Consider the following 18,667-nt stretch of genomic DNA (forward strand, 5'->3'; position numbering starts at 1 on the left):
GAACTCCTTGTTTATTTTGAGCTTCTAACTAAAGGAAAGTCCTGTTTAAAATCCACACCGATGTATAGAACATTGGAGTGCTCACATCTATCATTAACCTATTTTTACTTCTCACTGGCAAAATTAGAGGTATTTTCTGCAATTTCAAAGATTACTCCTTTGGTCAGTGAAAGAAAAAAAAAACACAAGCAAAATAAAAAGTAATCTTTTGTACACAGGAGTAAACAGACTTCATTGCCTCATTTATTTATTCAACAAATATTTATTGATTATCTATTTGGAGAACACAAGAGTTGAATAAGATGTTACTATCACCAGCAAATAATAACACAGGGTGACATGATCTCAAACAGGGGAAGTACAGGGTGCTGGGGAAGCACTTATCACTAGCAAAATGCTGAAATAGACATAGAGGTGATCCACCCTTATGCCCTTTATTTGAGGAAGAAACTAAGGTCTAGAAAAGTTGAGCCTCATAAGCACAGTCTTTAGTGGAAATGGGACAGAGTCTCCACATTCAAATCTCTTACACTCTAAATAGCAATGTACTTCTCCCTAGAAAATGATTGGTTTTGTTTTTCTGCCCCCAAAATAATGATCAAGCCATGAATTTCAGGACAGTTGACTGAAGTTGGAAATGTACTTTAAAGACAGAGTCAATATCCTACCTAATTGCACAGCATCCTGGATGTTGGAGAAGAAAGGTTGAAAAATCCAGCTGGGTTCTAATCTTCCATCTGTTCTACCTAATAGATGACCCTGGGCAAGAATAGAACTCCGAAAATTATTTAACTTTTAAAAAAATGGTTCAAATCGGGATAATAACATCTACATGACATGGGTAAATTTCATGACATAGATGAACCGAGTAGGTACTTAACATACGTAAATTCCCACTTATTATTGTAAATTGAATAGAACTGATGAAAGACCAGATCAGCAGAAACCACATCACAGTTTCTTTATTCCTTACCATTGATTTTAGCATAAGATTCTGCCTCCAATTTTAAGCCATTTTTGTAGATCATTTTTGGCATACCTTCACAAAATTAAACATTTCCACTCTGTGAATATTTTGGGAGTTAGAAAGCAGAGATTAAACAATTAGATTTAGAGAATTTAATCAGCATACATCCTCTAAAAAGAGCTGGAGAGAAAATAGAGTCAGAAGAAACATATAAATTAATTAAACCTCCCATACAATTCTGTGAATCTCTTTCCATTGCAGGTCATAGAAACCCAACCAGTTTAGATAAAGAAGGAATTTGTGGACTCACATCTCTAGGATGTCCAGGAGGACATCAGGAGCAACTCAATGCAGGGACCCAAACAATAAATTTGGAATTTGTCCCAGAAATGAAGGTAAAGTTCCCTGCCTTACCTTCTTTTCTTGGCTGTTTGGCCCCCTGTTGGGCTTTATTCTTAGATAGAAGTTTTACACATGGTGGGAAAGATGGCTTCTGCCCATCCAAGTTCCCATAATCCTTACACGTCACCTAGAAGGAGAGAACTCTCACTCCCAGTGTACTAATCTCAAGTCTCAGGGAACACCTGCATCAGTTCTACGGGAGTCTCATAACCATTCCAGAACAAACTGCTGTGGGTTGGAGATAGAGGACTCCTGCCACCATGTGTCCGTGCAGGGAGCAGGAGAGAGCAAGTCATTCCCACTCAAGCTGTATGGAGTAGGTTCTCTGCTTGAAAGTAGAGTTCTTTTCCCTAAAAAAAAAAAGGTGGAAAAGGATACTGGGGTGGTGAAAACAAGGGATACCACTTAATTCTCTTCCCATCCCCCCTTCTATTAGGATTATCCAGTTCAGTTATAAATCCTCTTGGAGATTCTGGTAAGTTCGTCCTCCTTTCTTTGTGGTGGCTTCCTATAATATATTGACTGAGGGGCACTTTTGGTGCAGTATGGTAAGGAAAGGACTCCACTTTTGTTCACAATATGACAGCCATTGCACCAGCCTACAAATCATCACATATGCACAGTATTCAAAGCACGTTGAGGTAGTTTTTACCTTGGAGGTGCTTGTAACCATGTGTGTATACATGTTAGATAACAAAAGGTTAGAAATTGTTTCCTTATTTAGGCAATAAATGGAATCAGAGTTTACTGTATGTACGACACTAGGTTTAACTCTGTGAGAGTTCAAAAACCTCAGTCTCTGTCCCTGAATGACTGAGGAGGAAGAATAAGAGGTGTAAGACATCGCCTTTGGCGTAGTACAGAGGAGTCTGTGTAAGTAACATTTGAGCTGGGTTTTGGAGGATAAGTAGGAGTTTCTCTGTAAAGAATAGAAGAAGAATGGCATACACAAAGAGGCAAAGACAAAAAAGTCTGAAATGTGCTTTTTTATGTGGTTGAAAGTTTACATACATGAAAGTGACAGGAAATAAACATAGCAAAGCAGAGTTTACACATTCATCAATAAAGGCCCATCCATATTATGGTGCATCTGCATTGGGGAATAACAGTAGCTCTGTAGGGTGAAGTAGAGCTAAATGAGCACATCTCCAAGATATAATAAAGAGGAGGGAAAGTCCAGTTTCACATTAATAAATACAGCATGGCCCCATTTACATTATGTAAAATCAAATATGCAAATGTTCATGAATAAATGTAAAAAGTCTGGAAAAGCTTCATCCCAAACGGATAATAGGAATCAAATAAATTAATCAAACAATAGTAGTGAGAAGGGGGCAAGCAGCAATGAAGTGGAGATTTTCCCTTTATTTTGACACATCTGTGTTATTTCAGCTACTATTTTTCACAAGAATAATGTACCTACATGTTGCTTAATAAAGAAATATTTTTTAATTTTTTACTTATAAATAAAAGAAAGTTTTCTATTAAAATAAAGGTCAAGTTACTGGCAGAATAAGGACTGTGAACTTTTAAAAAAATTGCTATTATTATTTTTTTGGTTCTCAGTGTGGAGGTAGCTAATACATGAAGCTGCACATTAGGAAGAAGAACATGTTGCAAGTGCAATTATCTTAGAGCCAATAAGCAAATAGGCAGGTAGAACTGATTAGAGGCCATTCTAAATATATATGTACAACAAAGAAATGTATATAATAAGTAAATATATATGAATTAATAATAAGGATTAAGGGGTGAGAATAGTGTTTTTTTAAGAATAGAGAGTTTAAAGTATCAAAGTGATGCCTTTGGGAATGTTCTGTTGGGAAGCTGCTTTAGACAACAAATCTGGAGCAGAGGCCAAGTCTGATTTCAGTTTAGATTCAGTAGTCGTCGACGTAGAGGAGACAGTCAAAGAGTGAATGAGCTCAAAAGATCATTATGGAAAAAATGAGGTCAGCAAGAGACAGAGAGAAGAGAGCTGAAGCCAAGGCCTTGGAAATGATCATCCACGAAGAGAAGGGGAGCAATGCATTGGCTCCTTCATTCACCATTAGTATTTTTTAAGCACCTTGTGCCAAATACCATGCAGATTTTGAGGACAGAATCACAATGGTGGAAATAATGGCATGGTGATTCCCCATAGGGAGCTTATCTCCACCGGAAGGCTAACACCCACTAACATTACGGAGCTTTTATTGTTTTTGCAATGGCACTTAAGTATCGCATCAACCTTTAAAACATGCTATTATATAATTATCTCCTTTCTATGGATAAAGAAATGAGGTTTATTGAGGTGGGACAGTTTGTCATAAGTCATGCAGCTATAAAGTGTCAAGGGCCTGATTTGACTGCCAAGTTTGGCTGCCACCAGAACCCTTAAACATTAAGCAACAGGGCTTCCTTATAAGTGGCCAGCAAAGGGGTCATAGAGACAAGTTTGGAAAAGGAAAAGAAAACCAGGATTCTACCTTAAAGAAGACAAGGACAGAGTCGGAGGCCTGACTGACCTTGGATCAAGAAGGATAGGAACTGATTAAAGGTCACTGATATGGGGATGAGAAAGAGTCATGTATTCGTGTGTTTATTCATTCATTCAACAAATATTTATTAAGCACCTAGCATGTATTATTGCTTGAGCTTTGAAAGATCAGTTTCATTTGCATGGGGATGGAAGCCAATTGCGAGGGATTAAGGAGTGAGAGGATAAAGAAATAGTACATGTTAAGGTCTCCTCTGAGAATCTGATGATGGAAAAATTAGTGCAAAGAGCATTCATGGGCTCTGGTACACCTGAGCATGCGTTCCAAGGGAGGAAGGAGTCAGTAGAGGAAGACCGAAAATACAAGGAAGGAGGGTGATGGTTGATAAAGACACATCTTGTGCGTGGTGCAAGAAATAAGGATGGAAAACCCTGATGCAAAGGTTCACCTTTAAAAGGAGGAGGGCCCCTTCTCCTGTGACAGGGGTTGGAAGAAAATGTAAAGGAACAGAGAAATTTTATAGTAAAGTACAATCATAGGAAACTATGTCAATAAAATCACCTTGGGACAGAGGTTCTCAATCCTGGCTACACATTACAATCATCTTTGCAGTTATTACAAATCACAGTGCTCAGACTGCACTCCAGACCAAATGAGTCAGAAAACTTTTAGGTTTTCCAAGGCAGAGTTTAAAAATTTGCTGGCCATCACTTCTTGGTATTTTGGCTAAGATCAAGTATAGAAAGTTGCCAGCAAGATTTGAGTAGGTGGGGAGAAAAGGGGGAATTTCATGTGACAAAAATTTAACCAAAATCTAAAAAACTAGGAGGCAAAAAAGAAATTAATTTGCCAGGAAGAAGTGAGAGAGAAAATAGAAAAGCTGGTCTGTGGGTAGATCACAAAGGATCCTTATAACTTGTCAAGTGGCGGCAAAGCAGATCTATATGCATCCTCTTAGGACCCTAAGCTCTACTAAGCACAAGAATCGTGTCCATATTGTTCACCTTTGTATCCCCAGTCCTCATCAGATTCCCTGGGATACAGTAGTTGTTCAATAAACAGTTGAATGACTAGCTTAATAAATAAACAAATGTGTCACTCAGGTGTCAGCCTAGCCCTCTTTTTAAAGTCTCTGAAATACTTGAGAAAAGTGGAATTGCCCCATACCCAATCCCAAGTCATTCATTGCAAGTACCTGTCCACACCCCACTCAGATATCCCTGGGTCTTCCACTGGCCTCATTAGATGTGACTCCAATCTCTATCTTCTCAAGGCTGCCATAATTTAAATTATATGTGTATCAAATCTTTATTAAAGTTTGTCAAAAAAGAAACAAAAATAGGGAGGCTGTATCATATGACTCAGCATTTTACTCCTAAATTTTTCCCCAAGGGAAATGTCTACACAAAGACCCACACATACATTTTTATAGCAGCTTTTTTTTATAATAGCCAACAATTGAAAACAACACAAATGCCTTCAAGAGATAAATGGAGAAACTAAATTAAGGTAAATTCATGCAACTATTGCTAAGAAAAAAAATTGTTTTTATATGCAACAATCTGAATGAACTTCAAGAAAATTATTCTGTCTGAGAACTTCACAAAAAAAGTACACACTGAGTGATTTAGTTTATATGAAACTCTAGAAGTTGAATTGATCTGTATATAGAGACAACAGGTCAGAGATTGCTGGTGAAGGAGGAGGATTGATGGATGGATTACAAAGGGAAGTGTGGAAGCTGAGTGGGAGGTAGAATGGAAATGTTTGCTGCCTTGATGGTGGTGATGGTTTCATGGTGCACACATATGTCAAAAGTCATCACATTTTATACTTTACTTGTCAATTATTATATATAAAAGCTCTAAAAAAGTTTAAAAAAATAAACAATGGTCAAGGAGACTTTATTAATTATTAATATCAAAATATCAGCTAGAAAGTGATTTAAAATAGATATTAGATGTTTGCATGGCTACCTGTGTCACCTGGTCATTCTCACTGGCCACTATTCCCCGCTGAGCTCTCGCCTCCTGCCATCTTCCTGCGCTCCTATTTCCCTCAAGTGTCCCCTGTGCCACCCACCCCACAAATTTCAGCTTGTATCTTACATAGAGCAGTTTAATGAGGACTCTCTCCTACACCATGGTTTGGGCAGGGGAACTCCCTTTTAGTATCCAAATTTCCCAGAAATTATTTTGTCAAAGGAAAGGTCAGATATTAACCCCATCCCTTTTAAGGCTCCAAACTTTTATAGTCAATTATGATTTTAAATGGCAATTTTTTTTCTTTCTGTCTGTACAAAGGAATGAATCACCCTGGGAATATGAGTGGAAAATCTCCAACCCAATAATAAGTGAGGCCCTGTGAGGGAATGAACATTCATTACCGATAGTCCACCAAACAATGTATATTCACATTATTGTTGTGAATAGTCCTTACATTACTTGGTGGGGAGTTTCGAAACCCCCAACATCATCACTGTATCCATCACAGGAGTCATGGTGTGAATACAGTGGGCGCTCAATATGTGTGCACTAAACATGAGGATAAAGGGTAAAGGTGAGGCACTCTCCAAGATTCTGTACCTTATAATAATAATAGTAATAAATGCTACTTTGCACATCCAAAGCTGTTTAAAAGCATTCACATTTCACACGGCACACATCCTCATAGAGCAGATCAATATTTATTCTTCCAAGTGTGTTGAGTATACAATCAGGGCACCTCGAGGTAAAAATGTCACCCTGCCAGTGTCACTGTGTCAGCCTTAGAACTCGGAAAGCACATCTCCCAGTTCATTATGTCAGAATAACAAAGTGACCCTTGTCAGTTAAACATATGTATTAATGGTTAGGGAGGAGAAGGGCGAAGCGGCAGACAATAATGCTTTGGGGGCTTGTAACACTAAATAGCTGTTATTGGGAACACAGGACTGCTACTTGGTGTAGCATCCGTTCTGGAAGAGAAAAAGACACACACACACACAGACACACACACACGCACCACAGCAGTCCTGTTTAGTCCTTCCAGATTAGAATCTATTTGGGGACTCCTGGTCCAAGTGATTTCACTGCCACTAATCGGTAGGGATGAGGGACAGTCATGGGACTTTGTCTTGTCCCCTGTCTTCTCTCTCTGAGTCTCTGTATCTCTCTCTCTCTCTCTCTCTCTCTCTCTCTCTAAGCAAATCACCCTTCATTAGTAACTAACCAGGGAAGGACCCTGCGAGGTTTGGTTCCGCAGCGTCAAAAGTGCCCCAGCCTGTCCTCCGAGCCCATTAAGGGGTAATCATCATCCAGAGCCACTAACAAATCACTCAGACCAGACTTTTGGAATTTGGGTCTTTTGTTCTGTCAGTTTGAAGAGTACAGCAGCACGTGTGATGCAATTTAGAAGGGAGCTCTTTTAGAGCTTTCACTCAGGAAGGCGTCGGGAGCTCTGGGGATAGAGCTTAGCTTGGAAAAAGAGAAAGAATGCAAGTTTGCATTGACAGCTCGATCCCAGAGAGAGACGGCTGGCTGCGTGTCTAGCAGGTCCTCTGGGTGTGGATGAGGCAGGGGCAGGAGCGTTGTCTTCTGCAAACGTGTGCCACCAATGTTAAAGGAACAATTACCTTCCTTGTGCACTGCTGTTTGCAACTGCTGTTTCCTTCAATAAAACCTCTTTTCACTTGCCAATGGGAGGCTGTCAGGCAATAATATTTTTCATGCACGATAGACATACTAGAATGCCCTGATGTGTTTTTAATACATTTACAACTGATAACAACAACACTGTTTTGTCAGAGAAGGTAGAAAAGTATTTGTTACAGATGCAGCAATGGCAAGACACGATGCTCCGTGGGTGCTCAGCCCACAGGAGGGTAAATCCTGTGCCCTGGAGCAGGGAAACAATGAAATGCGATCAGGTTGTGGTCTTTTCATTCAAATGGAAGTACCCCTTTTAAATAAAGAGCAGTGTTTGTTCAGACCCTCTTCCCCAACCTGGGAGGAAGATGGTAACACAAGCAAAGGTGGGGTGGACACGCAACATCCTTATATTTGAATACACATTTAGCCCTTGGTCTCACTATGGAGCATTGCCTGCAAAACTCAAGGAGAATGAAGGGATGGGATAAATTATTCCGTAAACAAACCACCACTTAGAAGAGGTATCCACTGAAACGACTAGAATCCTTGACTATTAGATTTCAGCTTGCTGTCATCACAGCTTAAATTGTTGTTGCTGTTGTTAAATGAAACCAGATATTAATAATAAACAATAAATAGACAATTTCTGTCAGCCAATTTCAAGAGAGATTTCTATTATTCAAATGTCCATTTGGCTAGGATTAAAAGAATATGTATGTATGATTCAGCTATTATTTTCCTAATGGTAATGATGATTTGGCAGAGGTTTTGAGAACCAAATAAAAGTTCTATCTAGCTGTCAAAAATAAGAGTTTGACACCAGCCCACAAATAAATACAGATATTTATGAAAGAATATACCGGGGAAAGAATTTCTACCGCTATGCTAAGAGCAAAATAGAGTTCCTACATTAATCTATAAAATGAAGAGGACTGTATTGGGTGTTGTTAAGCCATGTTTACCTTCTTGAAAGGATATTAGTTGTCCAATATAAATTATGGTATCTACCAGTGAGAGACAACACATAGTTAAGTGGACAGCTCTTATCTCTAACTGCATGGATTCAAATTCTGTCCTCATCATTTTCAATTCTATAATCTTCAGTAAATGTCTCCAACTCCCTGAACTCTAGTTTCTTAACCATTGTAAGAGAGATGACAGCAATAGCATCTTACCACATAGCATTTCTTATACTATAAAATTAGATGATAAGTATGTTATACTTTGTACAACTCCTGGAATTGAATAAATAGTAAATATTTTTATCATTATAATTCCATAACAAATACCAAAGCATATTTCTTGATTAATTCACATGAGTTATATTACAAATAAACATGTTATTAGCCAGATTAATTGATGATAGCTCCTACAAATAACGACTCTCAAATTTCAGTGGCCTAATTTAATAAGAGCTAATTCTTGGCCAACAAAAGCTTAAGGCAGATAGGTATTCCTGGGTTATGCTCTACCAAGGGGTAAACCAGAGATCCAGGCTTTTTCTATCTTGTGGCTTTACCATCTTTGGGAGTTTCTCAGAGTTTTCTGCCATGTTTTCTACTGGCCGGCCAATCAGTAAAGAACAAAATGTGGAGAATTATATGGCATATTTTAGGAGCCAAACATGAAAATGAGGCACATCATTTGTGCCCACTCCCCTTTGGCCAGAACTATTTGTATGACCCAATCTAGATGCAAAATGCCTGAAAATGTAGTTTAACTGTGTCCGGAAAGAGCAGGCTCCACAATATGCATCTAGCCAGTGTCTGTCACGGACATAATTTTTTTTTTTTTTTTTTGAGACAGGATCTCACTCTGTTGTTGCCCAAGCTAGAGTGCTGAGCTATCATCATAGCTCACTGCAGCCTGAAACTCCTGGGCTCAAGTTGTCCTCCTGCCTCAACCTCCCAAGTAGCTAGGACTACAGGTATACCACCACACCCAGCTAATTCTTCTATTTATTGTAGAGACAGGATCTTGCTCTTACTGAGGCTGAAGACCAACATAAATCTAGTGTAACAGAGGAAATGGCTTGAAAAAATGGCAAAAATGTTTTATGTCTCTTTAAAACATCCCTTACCCCTTTTGGAGAACTAGAACCTGCATCCCTGCCTCAGGCCAGCAATCAGAAGAGGCAGGTGAATGTCTTTTGTTCTTCATGCTACAGGAGCTAGGAAGGTCCTGAGCAGATTGTCACCAGCCAAGATGGGAGAGGAGATGGCATGATTAGAATCATCAACTGTAGTTGAACAGCAGTTGCCTGAAGCTCAGAACCCACCCTTTATGCATTTCTGCTTATTATGAGGACAATGGCATTTTTAGACAGTAGTCTCTGTCCTTCTCATTTGCGAGCAAATTAATAAATCTCTCTTTGCTTCTCCTCAAACCACTTGTCCTTGTTCTTCTGAGGCAGCCTCGGCATGCCGGGGACAAGTGCTGAGCTTTCAGTAACAATAGTGTAATTAAGACATCTTCTTTAGTTGTATTTGAAGGATTGGATATACCAATATATGCAAATAAGGGGGCATTCTGAACATACAATACTCCTAATGCATGCACTAACACTGCTGACCACTAAATTCTTTTGTACACTTGCCTTTCTTGGCCATCTCTGGGTTTTTCTCCTACTTTCTGAACATTCCTCTACAGACTCCTTTCCTCTTCTTACGTGTAAGATGCTGATCATTAATAATGAAATTCACAAAAAGTTTTATGCTTTTTACAAAAGCGAAGGTACATTCTTCCTACTCTTCCTCAAGATTCAGATCTTGGTTCATCTTCTCTGGGAAGACCTCTCTGGTTATGGAAGCTAAGCAGAGCGCCCCACGTGGACACTCCTATAACCTCACCCCTAGCAATTATTACATGGTATTCTCACTGTCTTCTTACTGGACTCTGCTATTGGACCAGAAGCTATTTGACAGCTGACTTCTGTCTATTCTCTGAATTTCCCCTCACATAGTACAGTGTCTGCTATATAGTAGACACTCAATAGCATTTGTTGAAGGAATTAAGGAATTTTGAAGTATAACATCTTAGTAGGTAAAGAAAACCAGGATACAAGTCAAACTTGAGTGTTGTCAGTCAAAAAACAAATGATTCATGAAAAATATTAATGGGAGGAATATCCATTTTCCTTTCTAATTGTATAAAACTTCTCTTTTCTTATTTTCACTGTTCAACATTTTAGCGCTATACTTAAAAAAATAAGAAGTAACAACCTTAAGTGTTTCAATCTTAGAAATATTTTCCTTTAATTTACGTAATCTGGATGGCAGAAAAAAAGATAAACAACTTAGAACAAGCTTACCAGAGTTTCTCCTCCCCAAACTTTGTGCTACATTAAAAAATTGTCTATCTCTGAATCTCTGTCCGTGAAGCACTTTCTTTTTGGCATCCTTATATCAGTTACAAGACAATTTCTTCTGAGAGTTAGGAAACAATAGTTATCCTGAAGATGGGTTACTTTTGAAATTAAACTTTGATTAAAGAAAATATTTTTTGTTGAGATTTTCCATTCATAGTGAAACACACAAAATATGTAATATGTTGTATTTTTTTAGCATTTTGGCTTTATTGTAATATTTTAGATCTTATTGTGGATATTCAGCTCTAGATTGTCTTTCTTGATGTCAAAACCTTTAAAAATTAAGGACAGTAAAGACTACAGTGAGCACCTTATTAAGTGCTAAATATTGAACTATGTAACACATGCTATTCTAATAATGGTAACCTATTCAATCTGATATTAAGATTCTCCTTTGCACAGTATTTATATTGCTTACTATATTGCTATTTAATATTACAATATTACTCTATTATCAGTATTACTAATTATATTACACCTACTATGAATGTTACTTATATTTACTTTAAGTGTATTTTATCAGAAGTAGTGCACCATGATGGTTAAAAGCTCATGCTCTTTTATAAAACCAGATTTCCTGCGTTCACATCCCAGCTCTGCTACTTACTATCTGCAATTATAATTCACAATTTACATTACCTTTCTGTGCCTCAGCCTCCTCATTTGTAAAATGTGGATAGTAATAGGGCTTAGCCCATAGAGTTATTGTGAGGATTTTAGAAGTTTATACATCAAAAGCCTGAGAACACTATCTGGCATTTCAAAAGCCTGCAGAAATAGTTATCTATTATTACCTACTGAAAGAATAATCAATGTTCAACATTTTCCCTTTCTTATGTTTGTTTTCCCTTATTTAGCCCACTCAATCTGTCTTCTAGCCCCGCCCTTCCATTGCAATTGTTCTAGCAAGCATCTCCTATGACATCCCAATTGCCAAAGTCAGGGACTTGTTTTCCATCCCAGAGTATCTTTGCCTTCTTTGCAGCATTTGGTCCTCTTAGTCACATCCTTTTTCTTGAAATGTTCTCATCCCTTCCACAAGGAGAAGAGGAATGGAAGAAAAAAACAAACCAGAGAGACTGGTATCAGAAGTAGCCCAGGAAAAGCTAGTGTAAGCAGGAGGCCGTAACTGGTTTGTGGGTTAATTTGAAGGAGAACAGACAAATAAGAATGACTAGAATTCAGGTTATTTTCTCTCTAATTCATCCTCCATCACGGCATTTCTAAGACAAAAATATGACCTTGCTTTATTCCTGGTTAAAACCTTTATTTCAGACTCTTAAACAGGAGTTAAGGGAACTTGGATATAGTTTGTGTGTTGGGGGACCAAGGGTTGGGAATCTGTGTCGTATGTCTGCACATGGTGCAATTTTCCAAGGAGAAGATCCATATATTCTTTGGGGTCCATCCTCTGTCAATAAAGAGCCACTGCTTCAATGCCCCTCCATTGTCTAAGGCTAAAATTTTAAATCTATAGGTAAAGATAAAAAGCTTCACCAGTCTTTCTTCTCTCTTCCCCCATCCCCACTTCTTACTATGCGCTGTTTTTTCACATTTCCACACTTTACCAACTTTTTCTTCTAGGATTATCCTTGCTTTTAATTGCCACCTGAAATTTGAACACAAATTTTTTAAGATCCAGTGAAAATTTCATCTCCTCCGAGATACTCTCCTGCATCACACCAAACAGAAACGGAAATTCCTGGGTTTTGCACCTATAGAACTGTGTACATGTCTCTATTACAGGGCTCATCACAGGCCATTGAAATTGTCTGAGTGCCTGTTACCCCACTGAAGACTGAACTCTAAAAGCAGGGCCAGGCCTTTCTCATCTTTGTATATGTCCCAGCAGCTAGTATATTTCCTGGCACTTTGTAAAGAGTCCACAATGTTTCCTGAAAGACTGAATGAATTACTGATTGTTGTTTTGCTTCAAATTCATCTGTTAGGTCGGGTATTGCATGGTGTTTTCTGAGGGTTGTGATCAACTGCCATCTTTTTAAAAAAATGAATGTTGATTAATCAATCCATCCTGGAACATACCTACCATACTCTGATATAGAGAGGAACTGAGGAATAAAGCAATATGTTTCACCCCCTGTACATTGTGTTTAATCATGTAAACATTGTATCATAAGACCACCCAGTAGATGGTGATGAAACAAAGATTTGATAACATGATTTTTAAGTCCTAGGAGGCAAGATCTCTTTCCACTGGCAACATTTGTTTAAAAGGAGCTCATTATAAAGTTATTTCAACAATAGCACCACCATATAGCTAAAACTGAAGAATGACAATTTTTTAAAAAAGACATTAATCTTAAATGCTTTTGTTCTTATCACTAAAATACATTTTCACTCCATTGTTTCATCTTTGTGGGTACAAGAAACACTAAATTGCTTTTGATCCAGAAGAGAAACAGAATTTTTTGTGAATGTCTATAGAGAACCTGAGAATCAGGCATTCTTCTGGCATCTTCACTTTTACAGAGAAAAGGATTTTGAAGCAGGGAGAACATAAACAGTATACACTGACTCTTGACACACCATTGCTTTCTTAAACTAGAATAATAAAAATTTGCAAATGAACAAAAGAGTGGGAGGTAGATATCTGATTTACAATGTTTTTGAGATAAAGAACACTATAAAAAAAAGATCAATCTGAATAATAAAGCATTGTTAACTGAGTCATGACATTTCTATTCTAGTGATGACTTGAACAGCAGAACTCTGCAAATGAGCACCTTGTGCCACTTTCAAAGTGGGAGGAAGACATATAATTATAATTCTTACACTGACTAGAATTCAAAAAAATCTGGGGAAAAGTTTATTGAAAAATATATTGACATATCAGTATTATAAATTACTTTCTCTTATTAAACCAAAAAAAAAAATATTCCTTTTGTAGGCTAGCTCATCATGGCACAAAAGGTGTTTCACAAAAAGACATACCTGCTTTGAAAATTCTTTTCTTACATTGAAAAATATCTACTATATATTTACTCTGTGACTCTTCCAAACCCCAAGACATATTAGAGAAACATATTTTCTAAACAGTTTTAACCTCCATTGTCTTGAGCACACGAATCAACATTGTCATGTCACCTATCCAAAATCCTCATGGAAACCTTGTATTTAGTCAAAACTGATGAATCTGTTTTACCACGCTTTGTAAAAAGTAAAAGAAGATATAATATTATCTTTTCACTTTACATATATTTTCAGCCATCTCCTTTCTTTGTTGGATGGGTAAGTGGGAAAAACTGCAAAAATTACAGTGATGTTATCAACCTCAGTGTTTTAATAGAGAACAGAATTGGAAATAGCATTTGCCGAGTGAATGTCTAAATGAATAAAATAAAACACAGAGGGTGAATTTTCTCCTGATGTTTAACTCCACTGGTCTCAGAGGGTAGATTCCCAAGTACTGAAGGAAGCTCTCTAACTGACCCCATTACTGCCTCTGGCACTTGAGAAGCCAAAGGGGCAGTTGTAAAGTCAGACACTTAGTGAGCATTGCAGAAATTATAGTGTTGTGTTAAATGTATCCTCTGCAGGGTGCTTTCCTATCTTCAGAGAACACACTCATTAAGTGCTGCCAACAAGAGAACGAAGTGTTTTTCTTTATAAAAAATGTCACCTTTTATAAAACATCTGGAGCCCACCCAAAGGGCTTCCAGAATAGGTGGTAGAACATAATGAAGTAAAGCAGCCAAGCCATGAAGTTTGCACCATTAGGTGCAGCATGAAATCACCCCTCCAATGTGCTGGGGTTATTTATCCACCATTATAATGGCTTGGAAGACTGAGGAAGAATGCAACACGTCTGGTCCATGTAGAAACCTTAGCTGGGGCTTAAAATCAGCCTACTTATAAACTTAGAAGGAAATGTACATTGGCTATTTACCAAAGTTCACTAATCCAGTTTCATCCACATTCCATTATTTCCCCTCTACTTGCTAGTGAAAAAGATACACTCAGGGGTTTGGTTTTTACATTCACCTGGTGTTTTTTATAAGGTCTTGATAAAAAATAGAGATTAAGATAACATGGAGGCACATATAAAGACTATAGATACTGCACTTTTGTATATTTCCAGTGTAGATTGCATATCAGGTTATAGTCAAGAAGGAAAGAAAAGCAAAAGGGGGGAGGGTACAAAAGTCAGATTGACAAAAAGATGTCAGAGAAATAGCACAATAAAGGAGGAACAAAGATTAAGTCTAAAAGAGTGACTAAAAGCAAATTTACCTCTGGCAAAAAACATTAAAAGAACCCCAAAGCAGTTAACATTCATTTGCATGTGAATTAAATTCATCACAAGCAACCTTGGAGTTGACCTGGTCTTGTTCCAAGGTACTCTTAAAATTGGGCAGTAAGTATACCAGGAAAAGAAATTCTTCAGACTTAAGTTTTAGGGATGAACTTGGGACAGGGCACCAGGAAACAGCTTGTAAGACTCATTATGACAACCCAAAGGACAATAATTTGTCAATAGATTTCACATTTTCTAGAGGGAGAGATATTTGACCTTTCTGAATTGAGGCATTACACTAGTTTCTTGGAAATCTACAAAAGTAACTTTTGCTCAGAAAGGAAAAGATGAAATTATTCCTAACTCCAACTCAAATATTCTCAAATATATGTAGCCCAAAGTGCTGGATATGAGTGCTTGTATCAGTGCTCTGCCCTTGATTTTGAGGAACCTGTGCAGAGATAGGTGTAGCAAGAGAAAGGACTTTAAGGTCAGAACAAACTGGGTTTGTCAAGTTTCAGTCTGAAATGTCGGTTCTTGGCACACCCATGGTAGAAGAATGACCAGACACACCAAAGTAAGGCAAGTATGAGGTGTAAGTTATTGAGGGGGAGCAAGATAGGATTACAATAGGATTACAGGGCAAGAACAAGATATAGGATTACTGAGTAAGATACATACTGCACAGATGGCAACCGGACCCCTTGCGGCAGCAAGAAAAGAGCTTGGTTATGGTCTGCATTTTGTTTTATGGCGTCCAGGTAGGGACCTGTCCGTGGTTCAAACGTCATTATGGAACCACTTTGATTGGACAGTTCGGAGCTGCATGACCTGAGTCATGCACATGGGTTCTAGATCACTTTCCAGACTTTATGGTACCTATGCTGCTTGGCCTGTGGGCTAGAGTCCTCTGCATTCTTTTGCAGCTGGCCCACCAAGTTCTGACTGGCAGATATGTAGGGTGTTCCCTCCTACCCCAGATATGGCAGTAGCTCAGGGCAGGATTAGGGTAGGACAGGACCAAGATGGAGGTCTGGGGCCCACTGTTGTCCTTCTTCCCAGGTGGGCTAATTACACCAAGGCAACAGCACCCATTTCATCCCTAGAAGACCCAGAATCCCTTGCTATCTACCTAACAGATTGAGTCTTGACTATGTGACCCCGAGCAAGTTGCTTCATCTCTCTGAATTTCAGTTGCCTTGTGACTCATATAGGTGCACAAGAAATGAAAACTTTGGCAGAAAGTGTCACTTTCATATATTAATATCCTGCTACAAATAGACTAAAAGGATAGTACAGAACAATGAGAATCACCTGAAACAGGTGGCAGAAGGTTGGCCATTAAGACTTGCCAGGTTTTCCATGACTTTCTGTTTAGTTTCATTTATTAGAAATTTGTAGTCTGCTCCTAACTTGGACTTACAGAATCAGAAATTCTGAGGGTACAATGCAGCAATCTGTGTTTCAACAAGCATTCTAAGTGACTCTGGTGGATGCTAAAGTTTGAGGACCACTGCCCTAGGCATTATTGAGCAAGATCTGGATGGACTCATGTCAAAATGATGTGTAAACTCTGTGGGTGTTCTAGTTGGACTTGCCTAGTTGATCACCTATAAAGGCATGCCTCTCAGAATGACCTTGGCAATAGCTAATGTAATTCTTCTAAAACATCAGCTGTATCTTCTGATGACTTATGGAGCTCTCTTAGAGAAAGAGAAAAAAAATACTCTTTCCAGTCTACCACAGTTATTGAATTGGAGTAACCTGGTATATCTATACTTTTTGTATCACTAAGAGACAACTTCAAACAAAGTATGACTGGCTCATTTCAGGTTTAAATATTTCATTAACTAAGTGGTAAGGAGGTTGGAGCAACACAGGAGGCCCTATGGTTCCATCTTAAGTATTATTCCTTTAGAGTTTCTGTTACTGTTTGCAAACTTTTGAGCTTCTGCAAGCATATTTGGCATTCAATTCAAGTAACATCAGTCCAAAGTAGATTTAGCAGTAGTAAAGAACTGCTTTGCTAAAAGTCTACCTATCCAAAGTGTGTATAGACACAAATCCATAAATATCAGTTATTTAAATTGATTTAAAATGCATAGTTTATGTAACTCATTTGATGAAAATAAAAATGTCAATGAGCTCTTAACAATGAGCTAAAATGACTAGTTTTATCTTCGCGGTAACATAAAAGAACTTCAGAATTTTGGAGGACCTAGAATTTCAGAGTCTTTATCTCCAGTTGCCAAGAATATCTCAGAATTTTACCCAAACCTACAACTCTCCATGGTTCTGACTGCTCTCATACCTGAGACTATCAGAGAAAAAGACCAACAGAAATGTGTTTGTCGCTGTAAGCCTGGGGGTAGGGAGGAGGCTATGGAACATAAAAGCACCTGGAGAATGCTAAAGCATGAAGAGTGCATGTGGTAATGGTTAATATTGTTGTTGTTATTTACTAAGTGGGACAGAGCCAGAGAACTCACCTATTAAACACTTGGGATTTCAGCCAGGCTCAATTGTTCTTTGTCTATGACAACTTAATTGATTGAGGTTCTTAAAGGGGAATCAGATGATTAATCTACCCAACTGATGGGATGAGGACCAACGCTCATCATCTAATTTAGGGAAGCCATGTAAATACAAAGACTGCCTTAACAATGATATAATAGCTTGACATAATCAGGGTCCCAAGGATTGGGACAACAGCCAAATTGCCTTATCTCCATCATAAAAGATCTATCTCACTGTCTTTTCTCTCCCTTCATTTGAACCTTGGCCTCACTGGGGAATTCTAATCAGTCATTAGTCATTAAGGGGAATTATATTGGTTTACAAAAATCAGGTTAGAGATGGCACAGAAGGAATGCCTGTGGGCAATCTATCTGTTGACAAGTTTGTCTCCTTTAAATAGGCCATAAAGTCCCCAATTCACAGCCATGCCTCATTCATCTTTGTATCTCCTGCATATATCACAGTGATTAAGAGGAAGGACTATAGCCTCCAAATGCCTAAATTCAAATTCTTACTCAAATCTTTTCTAGTTTAGGAATACAACAATGAATAGGACACAACACTCTTCTTTTCTAAGATGTATTTTCCTCACTAGCAAAATTGAACATATAATAAATTCCTCATTGGGTTATTGTGAAGGTTAAATGAAAATTCATTTAAAGCACTTAGCCAAAGCTTCTCATAGTATGAAGTGAATGTTAGCTATCATTATTTTTATTGTTATAGCAGGCACTAATGAATAAATGAATGGCTGAACAGGTGTGGAAACCAACTGACATCGATGGTTTATTCCACATCTAAAATTCTATAATTCTATTACTTTTCCAAAGAATTTCATGGCCGAAAACTTTTTATCTAAAAATATTTCACCAGTGCTGGCTATTGTGCCTGTTTTAGATGCAATATAATATAGGGAAAAGCATATAGAACTAGCAGCCTGAGAACCAGCATTTAAAACATTACATCATGCAAGTCAAGAAAGGCATCGGAGGGGCTGAAATCTCCATGATGGCGGGAAATGGGTTTTATTCATCCCCATCTTCCCAGTGC

At 38.1% G+C, this 18,667-nt stretch overlaps 1 protein-coding gene across 2 annotated transcripts in view; it reads left to right on the forward strand.

Moving 5' to 3' along the window:
* MDFIC2 (MyoD family inhibitor domain containing 2) overlaps positions 1 to 18,667 on the forward strand; it is a 106,831-nt gene that overhangs the window by 57,559 nt on the left and 30,605 nt on the right. The window contains exon 3 of one of the 2 annotated variants that reach the window (XM_045529638.1): positions 1,806 to 1,844. The exons of the other annotated variant lie outside the window; for it this stretch is intronic. Coding sequence (XP_045385594.1) covers positions 1,806 to 1,844 — 39 coding nt within the window. The remainder of the gene's footprint in view (positions 1 to 1,805; positions 1,845 to 18,667) is intronic. 2 annotated transcript variants of the gene reach the window in all.

This window comes from Lemur catta, chromosome 18 (assembly GCF_020740605.2).
Source record: "Lemur catta isolate mLemCat1 chromosome 18, mLemCat1.pri, whole genome shotgun sequence".
Classification (NCBI taxonomy): Eukaryota; Metazoa; Chordata; class Mammalia; order Primates; family Lemuridae; genus Lemur; species Lemur catta.